At 35.8% G+C, this 19,621-nt stretch overlaps 1 protein-coding gene across 3 annotated transcripts in view; it reads right to left on the bottom strand.

Moving 5' to 3' along the window:
* PCDH10 (protocadherin 10) overlaps positions 1-19,621 on the bottom strand; it is a 33,853-nt gene that overhangs the window by 1,898 nt on the left and 12,334 nt on the right. Inside the window, exons 4-6 of one of the 3 annotated variants that reach the window (XM_075420975.1) lie at positions 17,490-17,795; positions 4,086-4,175; positions 2,040-2,114 (exon numbers count right to left, since the gene is read on the bottom strand). In XM_075420975.1, the coding sequence (XP_075277090.1) occupies positions 2,080-2,114; positions 4,086-4,175; positions 17,490-17,795 (431 nt within the window). In that variant the 3' untranslated portion in view covers positions 2,040-2,079. The remainder of the gene's footprint in view (positions 1-2,039; positions 2,115-4,085; positions 4,176-17,489; positions 17,796-19,621) is intronic. The other 2 variants (XM_075420976.1, XM_075420977.1) reach the window with 2 other exon arrangements.

The raw sequence follows: 19,621 nt of genomic DNA, 5'->3' as shown, positions 1-19,621 counted from the left end.
AGAACAAGGCAAATAGTCAGACTTGCAGGTTCAATATTACTGGAATTTCCAAGTCTATTTTTTCCTAGTTCAGCTTATTATTTGAAGCAAAATCTAGAATCCCCCAAAGATTCAGAAGCCAGTTTTCCTTCTATTTCAAAGTGAACCATTATCCTCATCACCAAATGACCCTTTAGTCTGGTTTGCCAGAGACGAAAAAATGGAGCATTAGTGCCACAATTCAAATTTCAGCATTTACTGTCAGGCTGGAAATTAACTCGTGTTACACAGATGAAGAAGGTCAATGCATTAGCAAACCCATATCCTAATCCACCAGCTGTGGTAGCTACATTATCTCAAGACACTGGCTATTTTAACTGTAATTGGGAGCAAAGGTAACAAATGATTTGTACCAGCACTCAGGAAGACCCTGGGTTAAATTCTGATCTCAGTCACACATGAAGCTGAGACAAGGAACTAACTCACTTGCTGAAGTAGTAGTAGTATTATTATCATCATTGCTTAGTAAAGCTTGTAATAATAAAATCAGATTTTACCTTAGCTCCAAATCAAGTAAATCTCTACCTGAAATTCAGTGTATTTCTGTGCACGAAGTGTTACAACTAAACCAAAAAGGAATCTTAACTCCAGAACAAATCTTTGAATCAAGCCATCCTTATATACATGTTGATGCTTGCATGCTGACACAAAAACACATCCAGTCTCCGTTCCATTTAACATAAATATATACATTAGCCATACTTATTCACTATATATGTTTGATAGTAAACATGTGAAATGTAGCTACTGTATTAGAGGGAAGTTAGATTACTTACAGGAAAACGTTAACAAGGGTGTTTATGTTCATCTAATCTAGCCTGCCTATGCCATAGGATGCATGCAGAAAAACATGAAAAACATTTATGTATAAGCTATCTGTTCAACATACAGACAATTGCCAGACGTGTTATTAACATTAGAATTAAAACAGCTAATATGTTTTGGATGTTTCAATTCTGTAGCAGATTAGTAGCAGAATTAGAAAGGATTTTTAAAAGTTTCCGCAAGATACTTTTTTAACATTGTAGTTAAGATTAATGAGATCAGAATCTTCATGATGTTTTGATGCAGTGTATAATCAGACCAATCAAGTTCCTAGACATCTTTTAAAATATCTTTTTTAATATTACAAGAAACAATCATTCCAATAATAGTAATAACAATAACAAGACTTATATTTGATCTTCAAAAATTTTTTTTTCAAAAGTTGACTGATAATTTCAGTTCTCTTGTAAATATGTCAGTACAGCAGCCTAGACAGCTGTCTGCCATTGCGGAACTCAAGCTGCAGTACAGACACAGTAGGACTTCTGTGGGAGAAAACTACAGATATGCAGCCAGGGCAATTGCTGCTTTCATGCAGCACGACTGTCCTACTCCTGTCTGACACAGTGCATTGGTGGTGATGAGGTGGCACTTGAGGTGCACAGCAAAATCTGCTTACAATTTCTTACAGATAATATAGAGACTGAGTTACTGGCTGTGTCTAGTCTTTTGCCATGTAAACTACTGCATTTTTAAATTTTTAAACTTCAGTTAATATGCTTGCATTACAAAAAAATCAGGCCATTTTATAGCAATAACTAAATACTACATGTTGGGGTGCAAAAGACTGGCAGCTCTCCCCACCTACAAAAAACCTCGTCCCAAATCCTAAAATATCCTTTGCTAACACATAAAATGCATTGGATTTCAAAGGCAACTTTTGTCCTCCAAGGTGTTTTTTTTTCTGTGTTTGCACAGAAATTTACGTGCAAGCAAATCTCTCCATGTCTATACCAGTTTCCGTCTTTTTACAGATGGGGAATATAAATCAGAGAGGTTAAATGGAAAGGAGGATGGACTTAGCGTAAAACAGAAGGCAACAAAAGTTCTGACACCTGTTTCTGGCTCCGTGTGTGTGCATGCATGTGTGTTCATAAATAAACTTTAACAAGAAACACTAAGCCTCTCTGTATCACGATTTCTCCATCTGCAAAAATGGGAATAATATTGCTTACCTATCTCCTAGAGGTGCAGGAAGGTTTAAATCACTATTCTTTATAATCCACTTTGAGATCCAGAGATGGCAAGTGCTATAGAAATGGAAGTATCAGAGTCAGTGTAAGAGCTGGAACAAGAACACCATAACTTCTGGTGCCTAATATCTCCTCTGAGATCACAGCTCTCTCTTTCATCCCTACTTTATCTCCTGTTCCGAACTCTCAGACTATTGCATAGGGAAGCTTCAAGTCTGTGGGACTACTGGCATTAGTTAGAAAGAGGGTTTTAGTAATAAGCAGTTTCATAATTCTGGTTATGTAATTATACTATTTGTACATATATTCTAACAGTGTTTGAGGTGAACAAGATGACTAAAGAACCACAAGTTAAAATTCTTAGTGTACATGACTTGCACTGTACTGACTATTGATCCTTCCCCAAAGACCTTAAGAAAGATTTTGAGTGTTACAGTAAGAATGCTTAATGCATAAAATTTATATGGAATTGTAATAAAAACTGGAAATAAAAAGCAGCAAAAATACATTAAGATTCATTTGTTCCTCAGTACACATTGGTAAGCCTCCCATTCGCAGCGAGCTAGTTCTGTGTAGGCTGATGAGAGAAGATGTGTAAAGACATCGGTGGCAGATGAACAGACAAAGAAATGCAAAACACTAACATAAGAAACAGAAAAGAGAAAATAAAGTATGCAATGATTATTTCTAGTTTACGAATCAGAAATGAACAGAAAATACTGTACAGCCCTAGTCTCTTTAATAAATCTTCCTTACACCCTGTTGTGAATCATCCTACTGCGTCCAACCTTGGTGTCAGACCGCTGCTTTCCAGCCGTGAATACAGCCATGCGCATTTCCTCTTTTGGCAAACCCTAGAATGGATAGCCTGTACTTGGAAGACCTTCAAACTCTCCGAATCGAAATTTTCTCCTGCTTAGTATCACTAGCTAATCTAACTAGGACGGAGAGAAGGCCCACTGCTTCCCCCCACGGCTGGCAACCAATGCAGCAAAAGAAAACACATCCTATACCTTTCATAACTATTGTCACTTTCACGCTACACTACATTTAAGAATTCCACGAACTCCCACAGCATTATATCTGTTCTAACAGAGTGACTGCTGAGTTCCCCCAAGTGCCAAAGGTCTAAAGATCCAAATGAACCCCTAGATAATAAAATCTCCAAAGAATGTCAAATGCCAGGCATGCTGCTGCTGTTACAGAAATACTACTGATCCCCCTTCATGTAGAAGAAAGAAGACACCTGAACCTAAAAAACTGTCTTTTCAATCAAAGCAAGCTATGCAACAGGAGAACAGAGGAAAAAGCCGGTAAGTAAACTGTCATCTTGCTATTTCAGATCCAAATTCTGTAAGTTAGCACCATATCCAATTAATACCTGTTCTCATATGGGCTTTCAGATATGGGCTTCTATGCAAGCACTTGATGCATTACATCTTTTCTTGTGGGTCCCCTGTAAACAACGTGTGCCTCACTGTGCCACGTGTATGCAGACCCAGTGGTCCCCACGTAACACTGCCACCGTTTCAGAGATTAGGGGAGGCTGTAATCTCCTGCATTCCACTCAGAAATAGCCCAGCTATTCAGACTTTACAGTGACTGCCTTTCACTTGTAGTAAACAATAATTTTAAAAGGAGTTAATTACCTAATATACATTATGGCAATGTTGGTTTTAAATCTGCATTATTAATTTTCACTCTCTTTATATTTTTATGGTTTGCTTTACAGTCTATATGTTAACTGTAGCAGATGAAATATTGCCCTTCACTAAGTCCCATTAGCTTTGACAGAGCCAGGAATGGATAATTCTAGTGACAACCAACAGGCTGCAAACTCAGCTTCCTTGTTGTAACTTGGCCCAATTGAACAGAGACCAGGACTTCAGTGGTAGAAGGTATGCTACGTGAAATAACCTGGCTGCTTCAGTTAACCTGGAGCTCTAGTCCAGTTATCAGCAACTGTATTTTTGGAAAGAGGTCAACAAGCAAATGGGAATGCAGAGTAAACTACCATAGCTCCCTCACCCTTTGTAGTGGTGCATCCAGGCAAAGGGTGAGACACGCGGCTGGAGCTGGGGGATGTAGGATGGGGATTACTCTGCTGCCACCCACGTTCTGCGGATAAAAAAGTATTCCGGTCATTGCAGGTGTCAATTCAGTATCTTTCACAATCCATAAAGTCTTTTTTTTTTTCAAATGAGCTATTACTTAAAGAAGTTTTTTTAAGCATTGCTAATAATATTTTATGAAAATTCCACTAATGGCATTATAAAAAGAGCTGGTCTTATCCAATCCGATAAACTTTGGTACACAAATATGAAAATAATATTTTTCTCATGTATCTTTTCCTCATGAATTAGTTTAAGGGGAACTTTTTTTCTTTTCTTTCAAGGCTTTAGTTAAGGGATTTTGTGCTTCAAATCTATGTACTCTGTAGAGCACACTTGGACAAAATACCTTGCGATCCAGATGCCCACGTTACATTTTACACAATTAATGTGGTTTTGTTAACTCTGTATTCCATCAAATAGTTGAAAAAAGGAAGATGGAACATACTTACTCTTACACTTTTTTTTTAAAAAAAAAGCCCAACTCCTCCCTAATGTCAGTGAGTCAGTTGGCTCTGGTGGCCACTGTTTATGTGCTTGAGTGTATGTCTGAAGACTCCTTAAGGCCACCAAGGGAGTTTGGTAAGAATGAGACCACATTCCACCTGGCAATTTCTGGCAGGTGACAAGATAAGGGAGGCAGGACAGGCTCCCGCACGTGAACGTGTAAGTTGCACCAAGGCAGAATTAGTCCCTAATAAAGATATGGAATTCAGTATGACTGAAATGTTCTTGCTGGGGTCTGCAAAACCCAAAATATAAATATTGTTTCTAATATAAACCAACAGAATTTGGACTGATGGGTACAATTGCCTGGATTTCATGTGTAACAAAAAAACAATTGTGAGCATTAGGTCTTCAGGCTGTGAATAAATAAAGTAGGCCAAAATGCAAAATTTGTAATAGTTGCACTGAATCTTTTCTGGAAACAAACTTGCTTTTAGCTAAATAAATAAACCCCACAAACAATTAAAGTCTTTCCTTCCTCTGAGAATACATCTTCACTTCTGGAACAAAGGTGATTATGCCAACAAGCTATCTTTTGTATAAAACAAACAATGTAATCACATATATTGTCCTTTCCTTTTGTCTTGCATTAAGTGCATATGCTTCCACGTCTATATTCATTCAAATCAGTTCAAGGAACAGTGATTTCCAGCCAAGCCAAAATTTGACAGTGCTGGACTCTGCACTGACCGTAATCTAGTGAACATGAAAAACAGCGGTACCTACTCCATGAAAAGGGGGAAAGAGGTTTGTCCTTTGCACTTAAGTACCAAACTGCCACTTTTCAAATTTGAACATAGTGCTGAATTCTGTATCAACAATTTAAACAGATTATCACTGTTTTTGGAAAAAAAGTTTATTGACCAAATTTCTGACGGACACATATTGCCACTTCTATTAGCTTCATTTCAAGATCAGAAAATACAGACTTAGAAGATATTTTTGGAACGTATCTTGGTAAATATTTTCATTTGGCAAGTGGGATACCTGATACAAATGTTGACACATTATGACAGTCACTGAAATAATGTTTCTCTGGTGCTACTGAGTGCTCGGAGTTTTATATTCTACCTGAACTTAGGTGAGCCTCTGCGAAAAAAAAAAGCATTTCAGTTTTAGGAATGAGCATCCAAGTCCCAGTTCATGTAAGCACCAGATAAAATTTCTCTCTGTTTAGGACTATCCTCAGGCATAGGCTTAAGTTTAAGTGTTGACCTTAATCAACATGTTCTTTACATAAAATATACAATTAAGAAGGATTTTCTTTTGAATCAAGTCCTGGATTTTGTCATAAATGTTCTCTGGCACATAAGATACTTTTATGTGTATTTGATTTTCTGTTCTAAATGCTGACAATTTTTTTTTCAGTGCCAGCAACAGCCCAGTGGCACAGTACATGTCAGATTTGATTTATCTCTGGTTCCCATTATTTACTACAGAAACAGTGCTTTTTAGTTACTACAGTTCAGCACAGAAAATGCTAGGCTATACTCTATAATGTACCACAAAAATACCAAAGACAGTTTTCCCATAAGATACAGTGAGCAGAAGAAAGCATTTTCGTCTTTCTGTACTATTATAACTGTATTATCTACCTGAAAACACTAAAGATAATACATGACATCACCATTATATTCAGAGAATCATGGAATATTTAATTTTGCAAGAGTTCTTATAATTATGTACTGTATTAAGACTGATTAAATAACTCCTAAATTATTCCTGATGTATGTCAAACTTCGCACAGAGCATATTCCCTAAGAATAATTCCAAATTCTCCATCAACAACTTATTCTAATTGCATACATGTTCTAGTAGCAAATTGACATTCTTCTTGATTTACTGTAAGCTAATAATTCTGGTACCATCCGTAGTAATACCAGTGTTTGCTTCTTTTTTTATAAAAAATGCTTATGTATTTGTATGCAACAATCATTTATTCTCCTCAATCTTCTTTTCTTCTTCCTCCATGCAGTTTGGTTGTGTTTTTTTGATTTTGTTTTTCATTTTTTAATTTACCATTCTATTGTGGTCTTCTGAAATCTACATCTCTTTAAGCTGACAAGCCTGAAAATGAACATGTCAGTTTGAGAGTTAACCAACGCAGAATACACTAAAGGCTGACTACAATGTGACTTAAAATTTTCAGTGCCCTGGGGAGAAGCAGCGGGATATGACCCATTTCCCCTAAATTGCTCTTAAGTGCCTAAATTCCCTACAGATTACAGGGAGAAGCAGACATAGAAGTCACCCTTTCGTGGCCTTCAGAGGTGCCTAAATTAATCATGCTGGATTTGGCCTGAAATAATTAAATTTACTTGTTCTTACATGAGGTAAACATGCATTACAGCACTACGTTAGCATCACACTGTGTATTCCTAGCCAATTTATCTTTGTCATGACTTTTTTTCCACCATCCCTCTCTCCTGGCAGGGATTAGGTGGCATTAGGATCCGGCAGGTATGTCCCCACTCTTTTTGTGAACGATTTATTTTCTGTTTCTAAAGCACAGTACTTAACATTGTTTTTCGTGAGCAGCATACACTCAGAAATATCAGAAAGTCCTTCCCAGTTTACCAAGATAATGTACGTAAGTGTATCATACAAACTTCTCACAATCCTTTCAAAACTTCTCTTACTTAAAAAGACATACTGGCTCGATTTCTATCTGTGAATGAAATTTGCCTGTGACCATTCTTTGTCACTTAAGACTGCCAGAATGGAATGATTTATATCCACATTATTAAAATTTCTCAGCCATATCGAGCAATATATGGGGGCCATATAGTGTGATCATATTCAATCTGCTTTCAGCAATGGCTCATGGCCCATATTCTGACACCATGTCCAGGACTTGCTGGGGAAGAAAGCTACCTGACACATGCTAACAGCATGCTGGAGTGTGTAACAGTACAGACCATTATATTCCAGTGCTGGGAAGGATCCTGTCTAATTCATTAGAAGCAGTGTAGGCATATTGGACATAAAGAACATTGCAAGTACAAAGCACACAGCACTTTATCTCAAGTAGAGCAGAAAAAAAGTATTACTGCATCTCATTTGTAAGCAAGAGCTTTTTTAGATCTCAGTTCCTATCAATATCCACAGCTGTGTGCAGCTACATTCCATTGTCATCTAAATTCCAATTGAGAATAGATGGATGTCAAATTAAAGCAGAAATAGGCAACTAAAAAAGTCACAAAGTGACAGAATTTTACTCTGACATGAGATGAATCCATGATATCAGCATCTATAAAATTCTTTATGAATAAAGAAAGGTTGCATTCAAGCAGTTTCATAATGAATCCTTTTCCAGTGTTGAATGCAGCCATGATGCTGGAGGTGAAAGGATAAAGTCAGAGGACTCAGGTCACTTGCTAAAACAGGAGTCAGTCATCCCCGTAAATTCTTTGGTGAATCTACTCTGCATCCATTTTTTTTTTTCTTTCTAATCCACATTACTCCTGATAATCTGTGAAAATGTCATGTAAAATAACATCATTTACACATATGAAATATTCATGTGTATGCAAGAAATGCAGATTTACTTTTGCAACTCATACGTGCATGTAATTTTCAGGCAGAACTTAGGAAGCAAGTTCTGAATATTTGCCTCCCCATGCCTGCAGTATTTTCTTCAACCAATAAAGATCAGTATCCTATCAAAGAGAGAAACTAAATTACCTTAGGAGAGTTTAGATTTTCAGTGAATCCACATTAATTACTATAATCTTATTTATTTCTTCCAACAATTTATTAGGTATTGAAGTTGAAAACTGTATCCTAATTGTCTGTATCCTCTTACTTCCTGTCTTACAAGAAGGTACCAAATACATAATTTTTCACTCTTCTGCCTTTACTATACTATGTTTCTAAAACAAATTAAATTTATTGACAGCTACTTCCCAGCAGCAGTCATCCTACGCTAAGCATGAAACTGTGGATTCTCGGTGGCTAGTATACAAATAAAGCTGTTGACAGACTTGCCAGATAAACAGCAACGCTGATCCCTATAGTGTGCTTGTACAAAAACAATAAATATATGAAGTTCCTTTTTTCACTGGCTATTTGTTGCATTCTTTAAATGGCTTTACCTATTTTTCCTCCTTTGGTCAAGAAAAAAAAAAAAGGAAGGGAAGCCCTCAAAAATTAAAGTAGTGGAAATGACGGTGGAAAATCAGAGCTATTGTGTGCAGCAGAAGAGCCAGGAAGAAGAACAATTCCCTCCGCTGCGCCGGCCAACCAGTTCCTCAGATAGAGGCAAGCAGAGAGGACAAGACTTTGCTGCACATAGACCCAAGATTCGGCACACATTCAATTCTCCATCTCCTGACTGTCACAGTAAAGAGGTTTGTACATTTAAGAACAGAATTTATTCATAATGAATAGAATTTGACTATCAAAAATAAATAACCTTAGTGCCTTTGAAAATTTTAACTGCAAACATCTCGTTGCTTTCCAAAGAGACTCATGTCCATAAGTGGCTAAACTACTTTTGTCATAAGATTTAAATTTATAGGGCAAGAGGCATTGTGGAATTTTAAACCAGCGTAACAGAGTAATCTCAAAAATTACTCCTAAAGTTTCATGCAATCTTTCTGCTGTTGTGGGTTTTTTTTTTCATATTCCATGGGTAGGAATCCAGAAAATGGTATTTCATTATTTAAAAAAAAAAAAATCTGCACAGATGGTATATTCATGGCAGACATAAGCAGTCTCAAAACTGACATAAATGAATAAATATAGCACCAGTCTGAGACAGTTAGATATACAAGACCTCTATGTGTTCCAGTCAGAACTGGCAAATACAGACTTTTACAGCTATTAGAGGAAAAGAAATAGTTGAGATTATATATTGTTAACACAAACTAAACCTAGAATTTTCTTTCAAATAGAAGTTACTCGAGTTGTTTTAACTTTTTCACTTATTTTCCTACACTGTAGTTACAAAAAGTTTTACAGATGTCTCAGATAAAAGATGCTAAGTAAACCTAATAACGGGTACATTTTTTTTATCAGTATTTTGCACATTACAGGGTACTGTTAATTCTGTCCAAGATCACAGTTACATAAAGAGATTCAAGCAAATAGTATTTAATTATAACAGCTAACACCTGTGCTTTAAAATTAAAAGAAGAATGCATATTTTTTTCTTATAGTCATTATTTTAATAGAAATTTGATAAAAATAATGTCATTTACAGGTTTTATTGGGCTACAGGCAAGCTATCTTTGCACATTTATATATTACTTTCTAATTTTGCTTTCTGAATTATCCATTTTCTTTCTGTTATTGCAGGAATACTCTGTGTTCTTCTCTCTGAGCAATAGCTGCAAGAGGAATACATTCAGAGGAAGAATGTAAACCAGTCATGAACGCGAGATAAAAATACCTTTCAGAAGTTGTGCAATAAACATTGAACAGCGAATCATCAGAAATGGTTTATTCAAGATCACAGAGTATCTACAATAATGAGTAAAAGTACATCATACTCTTGCTCTCCCCTTATTATACTTCAATTAGTACTACCTGTTGAAGTTTTATTTCAGGTTTGGGGGTTTTTTTGTAAGCTTCATTTACCTAATAGAGATGATGTATCTGAAGTAGCAAACCTGAGGTATAAGTGAATAAATCTTGTAGCATTTCAGATACAGCAAAAGTGGGAATGCTCTATTAGACTTTTTAGAAAAGGAAAATTATTCAATTAGGTTTCTTAACATTATTAGATAGTGGTTTTTCAACTCAGCCTCCATTTTTGCTGGGCAATTTTGCATGTACAAAGTTATTCTCATTTGTGCAGAAATGAGCGCTGTATCCTGTCCCAGAGTTAAACTCCTGAATGAGTGAAGAGTTCCACTGTGTGTGACAGGACATGCAGGATTTTCAGCTATGCAGATCAGATTTAAAGTTGAAAGGTACAATTTTAACATTCTGTTTGAGCACAAAACTGTACTATTCAGAAAGGGACAACTCTTTTACTACGCACACATCATTTTTTCATTCATACCAATAAAAATTGCATTTCAATGCAACTTCTTCCTTTTTTTTTTTTATCCAGCGTTACAATGTTTTCTTTCTTCTTACCCCAAGAACTGCGATATGTACGTGCAACTCACTGGTGCCGATTTGTTTGCTTTTACTTCTGTGCATTTTTACTTCAAGGATGTGCGAAAATCACAAACTGGGTTAAAAATGATTAATGAAGGGATTAGACAGCTCACAGGTTTACCTGATTTGTATTAGAAATCAAGTAGGCTAATTTTAAAAGCAAAAAAGTAGACATGCCTAATTTTTAAAAATTAATCAAGTGTCCCATTCAAAATAGCTGTTATTTATGTTTATGCAAATGTAATGCTGTAATGTCTATCACAGCTGTGATAAAACTACGCAAATAATTTCCAGAAATAAGATGTAGCTAAGCAAAAAAATAAAGAAAATTCTTCTTCCATCACATTAAGTGTACAAAATTGTAATTTCCTTCTCTTTTTTTTTTGAAAACTTTTCCAAAACAGTAAAGACTTCTTGCTAAAACATCTTTTCATATATTTATGTTAAAGATCAGCAGAAAATGTTGTGTAACGTATCCTGTCCTATTGAAACAAGCTTTTATAATCCTAACTAGATCAAAATACCACAAAAATATTTACATGCACTTTTTTTATTACTTTGAAAAATAATCAAAGGATTGCGAGACTCTTCTTATCCTGGTATAAAGACATGGACATTTTTCTCCACTAGATCTTTTGTTCTAATCTAATTTCTCCACTAGGTCTTTTGTTCTAATCTAATTCAGGGAGATGGATAACAATTGTATGTTAAACCATTCTTTGTGCTAGCTCTGTGGTAGATTATTTGAAATAAAAATGGTAGATTATTTGAAAATAAATTGATGGTCCAAATCCTAAACATTCAACAGTGCAAAGACTTTTGAAAGCTTTTTAATTTTATTTGTAAACCAACTTGACTTGGATAAGTCAAATTGAGCAGGTGCCAAATATTTTGTAGAACGGGAACCTCGGACTACATCTACACTTCCACAAGAACACAAGGACTTGCGCGCAGACCCAAGCTCAATCTCCCTGGCTGCGTACAGGCCTTCATCGTACCTCTACTGCAGAGCGTGTTGACGGCTATCCAGGTGAAGAAACAGAGGCACAGAATGAGGACAACCTTACCTTTAAATTTCTCAGATGATACAAACAAGTCTCATGCAAATCATTTGACTCTGCAAGCCTACACCAATGTGCATCTATCAAAGGTTGGGCTGATGTTTAGTAACCATGCCGCACAAATCAAAACAGTTAGCCAAAAGAAGGAGTTGTTTTTTTTTTCCCTTTCCAATTCTCCTTGCTTAGGCAGCCAGCAGTTTGGGGAAAAGACCAGCATTTCTCTCTCTCTATGTATATATCACACAAAACATGATAAAATCCTGATTCATATATAAAATATGTTGATGGCGTTGGCAAGAATTACTGTGATAACGATATAGTTTCTTCACTGAAGATGAAGATGCTTGCATGTATGTAGAAAATATTGCAGAGCTAATTAGAAGACTACTTTAGAACACAACTATTATTCCAGAATGTCTCCTTGTATAAACACTGTTATTCTGTGTAGTGAATTGTGCCTCCATGTAGTTTATTTTAACCTGCTTCCAAAGTAGATTAAAGTATGCCAAAGTCATTTTTTTTAGAGCAAAATAAGCATTTCTACACAGAAAGATAAGGTATTATGGCAATATCTGACTGTTTACATATATTTAAAAAATCCTAAACTCCTAATAGGAAGAAAAAAAATATGCTATCACTAATGTCAGTATGTAACTTTCGGAAAGCTCTGAAGTATTATAAAAGAAATGGAATCTAGAATGGTCCACAATTACAGAAAAGAAAAAAAAAGCTACTTTTTATCACCAATTATAGACCACAATGCTGCTGAAGTGGATATAATGGTGCTATTCCCACTGTTACCATCTGAGGACCTGGTCCAAAGTATTAGAAATAGAGGAGAATCAGACTGATCAGGTATTCATTGTGAAGATAGTTTCTGTTAGATAATCTACAGAAACTGGTACAACAGAGTTTGAATGTTGGATTAGGCTTTTTGGTCACTACAGTAAACATAATTACAAAAATAATGGCTAATATAACCACCACTGAATGAAAAATTAGATAGAAATTGTTAGAATCTATTTTAAAAATATAGGAATTGTTCAAAAGCTACATTTCATTTTCCTCACTAGTGTTATTTCACTTCATTTTCTCCAGTCAAATTCAGAATGTCTTTCATGTTTTATGAACATTCAAATAATTATGAAAATTTCTTAACTGTTTACAGAAAGGCAGTGTTCAAATCACATGGAAGAATAAGAAGAAATAAGTGCAAATTAGACAGTAAGAAGAACGTGCAAGTTAGAAGAATCCTGGAGTCAATCTATGAGAAAAAAGTTTTCAAAAACCTTGCAGTTTATTGATCCCACCACAATTTTATAACTTCTATTGATAATAAATACTTAAAACATACACAAAAAAAATAGTCTTCAAAATATATTATTTGAGTACAGAGAGCTACTTTTGGTGCATTCTGCTCAGAATAATATACAGAGTATGTATGTTTATGTGGAAATTGATGTATGAAAAAGTCCAGCGGCTTAGACCAGTAAGGTGAAAATTTGATCATGGGACATAAAGAAACTCTTTCAAGTATGAGGATTTATTTCTTTTTCTACATTATAATTTGTAAAATAGCTGCTGCTGTTTTCATTTATCAATGAAATGACCTAAACCTCAAACAGCAAAGAAGCAAACAGCCAAATCCCCGCTATTAAGCCTTTGGTTTCAATCATACCCCCTAAACATTAAGTTTGTGTCAAAGGTGTATCATTTTATCAAATGTGTATGATCTTATCAGTTCATGACCTGGTTGCCCTTCAATTGTTTTGCTGCCTTGCTGTTCTCTTGTTACCAACAGCGGCAAGCGAAAGCGCCCAGTTTACCTTCTCTGTTTTCATGCGGTCTCCTGTTTATTTCATGTCCCTATCACAGCTTGTCTAAATTAATTAGCACTAAGCTTTTGATATGACTTCGCACAGAAATATTTTCAGTATTTTTTCCATTATGCTACATATTTCTATGGAATGAATAGACTGGCTAGAGCAACATAGTGATAGATTTTGTGTAAGGGTTTTGTAATACTTTTTTAGTGTATTTTCAATTCATTTCCTTTTCGCAACACATCATTTTATTTCCTTCTTGCTGGCTTTGTACATTGGGGGACACTTTTCGGGGAATTTTTCTCAAGAAGACTTCAAATTTCTCATTGTAATATACATCGCCTTCCTCATTTATCTTTCCTAAGCTTCTGCACTGAATGCACCCATTGGAACACAGTGCAGGAATCAGCAAGCAGACACAAACTGGAGCAGATACACTCATATGGCACGGGTGAAAGCCCCACATAGAGCAGTTTACATTTGCAGCTATTGCGCTAACGGTACAGCTTAAGCAAGAAAGTTCGCTCAGCTATTCCACCGGGCTGACACTGCTCTGCAGCTTTCAATTCCAGAGCGAGCTAGGTCAGAAGCAGACTGGGTTTGCTGGACCATGCTTCACTGCACAGTGTGGCCATATGTAGTCTATTAGAGACTTGATCGACCTAAACCATTTTAGATCATCTGCAAATACTACCTCCTTTTTCTCATTTCCGTTTCTAAATAATTATTTTTTTAAACCCCAGGGATCTCTGCATAGACACTTGGGGAACTCTGCTTCTGCTAAAATGTTCCATTTATCCTTATGATTTTTTTCTCTTAGGCACAGAGGGTCTGGTAATGCTTTGCCCTGTAACAACACTTGCTTACTTTAGTAGCTTCTTCTACCACACAGAAGCTACGCTAAAGGGCTTTTTTTGACGGTTCAAATACACTATATTGATTAATTCTCACTCACTCTATCAAAATTCTAATAGATTGACAATCTTTCTGTGCAATTTTCCTGGACAGATGCCAGCTACCTTGTTCCTAAAACCCCTGATTTACAATTTTATGCCCTACGCTAAGGCTTCTCACTGGTCTCTAATTTACAATATTTTCAAGTATCTTTTTTAACAATAAACACAACTTCTGACATTCTTTGGTTACTAGCTTTTGTTAGAAACTGAGAATTAAAGAAACACATAATCCACTGACTTCCTCCTATTTGTTTTAGTTAATTTTTCAACAACATCCTCTTTCATGACTCAGTCTTGCACTTTTATTTGAAACGGTTACCTGGGATGTGTGGCTTCCTAAATAGGCCTGTCTTTCTTTCTCTGTCCCTCCTCTGGTAAATACAAATGCAAAGAGACAGTGTACAATCTCTGCAACATCCTTGTCCTCACTAGCTGCAGCTCAAGAGACCCACCAAGCCTCCCCCAACTTACTACATTTGCATCTTAAAAATTGTCTGTATTTATTTGCGTGCCTTTGGTTATTTGCTCTAAGAAGGCTCTCTTATCTCCACTAATTACTATGCCAAAGTTTACTTGCTAGAACTTATGCTCTTTTCTGACCATTTCTCTTAAGAATCTCTCTTTTTCTAAGAGACCTTTTAAGTTCAAATATTTTTTGTATTCTGCAATATACTTGTTCTTCTTTGCTACTGATTTTTCATATGGCTGTTTTCACACACGCGGCAACTTTTTAAACAGTATTTTAGCTGAAGATGAGGGTTCTGGTTCATGCATTTTAATCACTTCTTTTAAAAAAAAATTCTACTGACAAACTGATTTTTATATTATCTTCTTCGTTAAGAAGTTGAATTTAGTTTTATCACAATTTCAATTACCCAGTGGCTCAACTAAAGTTCCTTCCTGAATGAACTTCCTCTTATGCATTCCTCTTGCCTTATTCATTGAATACATTACTAATAATGAATTATTTACTCATTGCTACAACTACTGTGCTCAGTTTCTTTTCTTTGCATCTGTTATTTGCTATACAGTTATAATCCAAAATTTTACTAAAGAAAATATTAAATATGGGAAAATAAAACAGAAATATTAGTCTTGCTTTGTAGCAGTTTTAGTTTTGAGGTTCAAAGAAAAAAAAGCAAAACTGAATCTGTATTCTGAAGTGTGGATTATGTAATACCACTCATTTATATTGTTTACTTCTGATATTTTACCTCCAATTTTTTATGCTCTTGTACCAGAGAAGTGAAAAATGTAGACCGACGTCTATATGTAAACATATTTTTCAACTTTACTATTTATGTTAGCTGGACAAAATTTTAAATCCCTAAGCAATCAAAAAAATAAATATTTCATTGTTATTTGAAATAAAACTCCCAGGACTAGAACAAAACAGAACAGAACTATAATTGTGGTGTCAGCAGATATATTCATCATTGTCATGCACATACTGCATCAGAACTCTGTTGTGATTAGACCATCATGGCCACAAAACTCAGATTTTTAACTGAAGTGATAGAGATGAAATTAGTACTGCTAGATTACAGCTTATTGCTAAAGAATGATGGAAGACCAGTTAGGGAAAGGCAGAGTCATGAGTCGTTAGGTCATAGCTAAGTGAAGTTTCACATTGGTCTTTAGAGTATGACCAGTTGATGGACACCTGACATATTCATCTACACAAGATAAGCTCATTGTCTCAGAATAGGCTTTTTAGGAATGGCTTTTGCATGTCAGAACTGGTATCCAAATTTTGAAGCTTTCAGTAAAGCAAATCTAAAGAGTGAAGTGGTAAAAAGACCTCTCTGAAGGACTGAAATACCTGGACAGATAATTAAGAAGAGAGAACTGAGCTGTGTGTGCTGAGAATGATCTGTAGCAAAGATTTTCACATGCCAGGACTGCCAGTGTAGCACCTTTCAGAACAACTAAATGCTTTGGAAAAATAAATCTATTAATACCATTTAGTGAGATTCTTTTTTTTTTTTTCACCCCTGATCTGCTGTCCTAGAAGACTTCTGTTGCTTTAAAAAGGGTCGGTATTGCAACGTTAATGTCTTTGGCTTATTTGGATGAGATAAACATCGTAAGCTCTTGAAGTCAAGGAGATTACAGTCTCTAATAGAATACAGAAGGCTGCTAAATAGAATGAAAAGACATATTAGATCAAAGTATTACTCAAGGGTTCTACAACTGGCTCAGACTCCAAAAGGAATTATGAAGGCCTTTTTGACATCTATCACAGTCTTTTATGCCACCCAACCATAGTCAAAAGGTGAGTAAAGAAAGAGGCAAGATTTTGAAACAAGACAGAAGGCATGGAGGAGCACTGGCAAAAGTCAATACTATGTAGGCTGAAATATGATCAGACCGGAGGCAAGAAGTTTTGTCTTCTTCCTTCCAATCCTTAATATTAATGATGTAAATAGTTACTTAAAAATAATACACATACTGTTTATTCACAAGATACTGCTCAATAATAAAAAGAAACTCCTAGGACAGTTCTCTTGACTCAATTTTAGTCTTAAAGTGTTGGCCTGGCACTGTCAATGTTTAAACCATCTATCCAAGAAAACTTTGAAAATAATCCAGCATCAGAACGGGAAACTGAGCAACTCCCTCTCTAATATCAGCTGATACTTTTGCTGTTGACAATCATGTCACACTAAAAACAAACAAGGTTTTGTCTTTTTTTTTAAAGCATTGAACAATGCCTTCCTCAGTGGTGCCTGAATCCAAGAGAAGCCACTCCTCCCAACTGCTCCTAAAATATTATCTGTATTATTCCTACTATGAATAGCAGAAAGAGCTAATTTTTATTCCCGCAAAGGGAACACTTTCACAGAGCTTTTTGAATAGTACTTACTCAAATATGGTGGTTTGTAAGGCGCTCGTGTATTAGACAGCAGTCCATCCAACTCCTTCCTCTCCAGGGTGTTGTGAAGGGCCTTCTCTTTGCCGAAGGTGGAGAAGGACCTTTCTGTCCCTGGCTGGGCTTCTGGTGTTTCAAACACTTCAGTGTCTGGAACGGAGTCCATGCCAGGTACATGCAGATTGCTGCGGTAATCTGCAGCTTGGCGTCCATCAGATGGAACAAAGGAAGGCATCCAGCACCGATCTGAGTGGCCCAGTGCTTTACATTCCTCCGTGCAATTGGAGAAGAGATCCATGCCTACAAGCATGAGAGAAAAATAAACTAGAGATATAAGCTTCAGCATCATGAACAGCTTCTGACAGATAAGAGAGAAGTGGAAAGAGAACTGTCGTAAGAACTTCTACTGCTACTTTCATCTCCTCAACAAAAAAAAATCTCATTGTCCAGTCTTCAGAAGTCAAAGACACCATTTAATAAGCATAAATAATGCCAGAATGTCACACACACACACAAATGTCACAAGAAGGAGGGTATAGGTGGTTCTATATCACAAAATCACTTGCAGATCTCACTGTTTAGAACCTGTTCAAATAAGGTTCAATTCCACTTGAAGGTTGATGTCTGTGGTTCACCAGTTGAAAATACTTGTTTAAGAACACAATGGAATTATTTCTATGTACATGTATCTCTGACCAAAGAAATGAAATGTCCTGGTTGAGGAATCACAGATTTCATTTATAAAAATGAAATATTAATGAATCCTACAAAGGAAGTATCTGTGCATACATTAGTATACAGACAGAGCCTACTGATATTAAAAGCAGATCTTACAAAGTAGGAATCCAGCTTTCAAGTGATCAGGATGGCTTATTTAATCAATTGTTACATCATTCTTTCAGAGACAGTTTTCATTGCTACTGCAGCAGTCCTTACTGTCATCAAGTCATCCAAGTAATAGGACAGAATCCTATAATAAATTACTGTAATTAGCGGTACAAAGGTAGCTGTAGTCCGACGCGACATGGCTGTGGATACTATTGACAAAATTGTTAATGCTTCCCCTATAAAAGCAAACACTCGTCCCTGACAACATGGAACTGTTTGCTTATAAATCCTCTAATGCTATTAAGATTTCAAATGACAAGCTATGCTTCTATTGACCACCTTCAGACTGGCCTTCCAAAAGACTATTTCCTGCCTGTGAGTCACTGAGTTGTTGGATTACACTTGTTTTGACAGGAATGGTGCATAAAATCATTGACATAGAGTAAAATAAATACCAGTGTCTCCAAGTTGATGTTCAACATCATACAGAAAGCAGAACAGTAAAGAAATAGCTTTTTCTTGTATTTATAAAGAGAACCGAGTATCTTAGAAGAGGTGTATGTCAAAACTGAACTAAATCTGTTATAAACATTGCATTTACAAGCATTGCATTAGAATTACAAAAAAATGACACTACTTGCAAGAGAAATAGGAAAAAATTTTTAACAGCTGTAATAAGATTCATGTAATGTAGCTCTTTCACCAGCCAGCATTGTAAAGAACTGGATTAGCTTGATCTCCGATGTGAGGATTAGTATTAAGAATTCTACCACTGTTTTGAAACATAATTTGACTTATATTAGTAATATTTACGTGACATCTCACACCACAAATACCAGTCTCTTCAGCAAGCAAGAATCTTTCTGAGCTATCAACAAGTGCTTCAGTACTAAAGGCAGTCACTTAGACAGAAAAAAAAAAGAAGAAAGAAAAAATTCATCCTCTATTAACCTCACTTCATGATGATTTTTTAATTTTAAATTAAGTAATATACAATGCTAGGTCCAGTTTAGATTAGAACCTTGCATTGATAACTGGCATGCAGAAGTCTGAAAATAAATTACTGATCAGTGAAGTGTTGAAGAATGCAGACGTGAACTGCAGATACGATTAAGGAATCAGATGAAGATCAGGCAAGGCGTACAAATTGTATAGTTCTAAATTCCGTAGCTGTAGTAGCTATCAAAGACTGAAAAGAAAGATTTAGTTGCAGGCTTCCTAGAAAGAAATTAATATACAGCAATGTCTATAAAAATGTGTATCTTATGTATTGAAATGTCTGCACAAAAATATGTCTC

The sequence above is a fragment of the Opisthocomus hoazin genome, chromosome 5, assembly GCF_030867145.1.
Source record: "Opisthocomus hoazin isolate bOpiHoa1 chromosome 5, bOpiHoa1.hap1, whole genome shotgun sequence".
In the NCBI taxonomy this organism is placed as follows: Eukaryota; Metazoa; Chordata; class Aves; order Opisthocomiformes; family Opisthocomidae; genus Opisthocomus; species Opisthocomus hoazin.
This window is presented reverse-complemented; position numbering and strand designations above follow the sequence as displayed.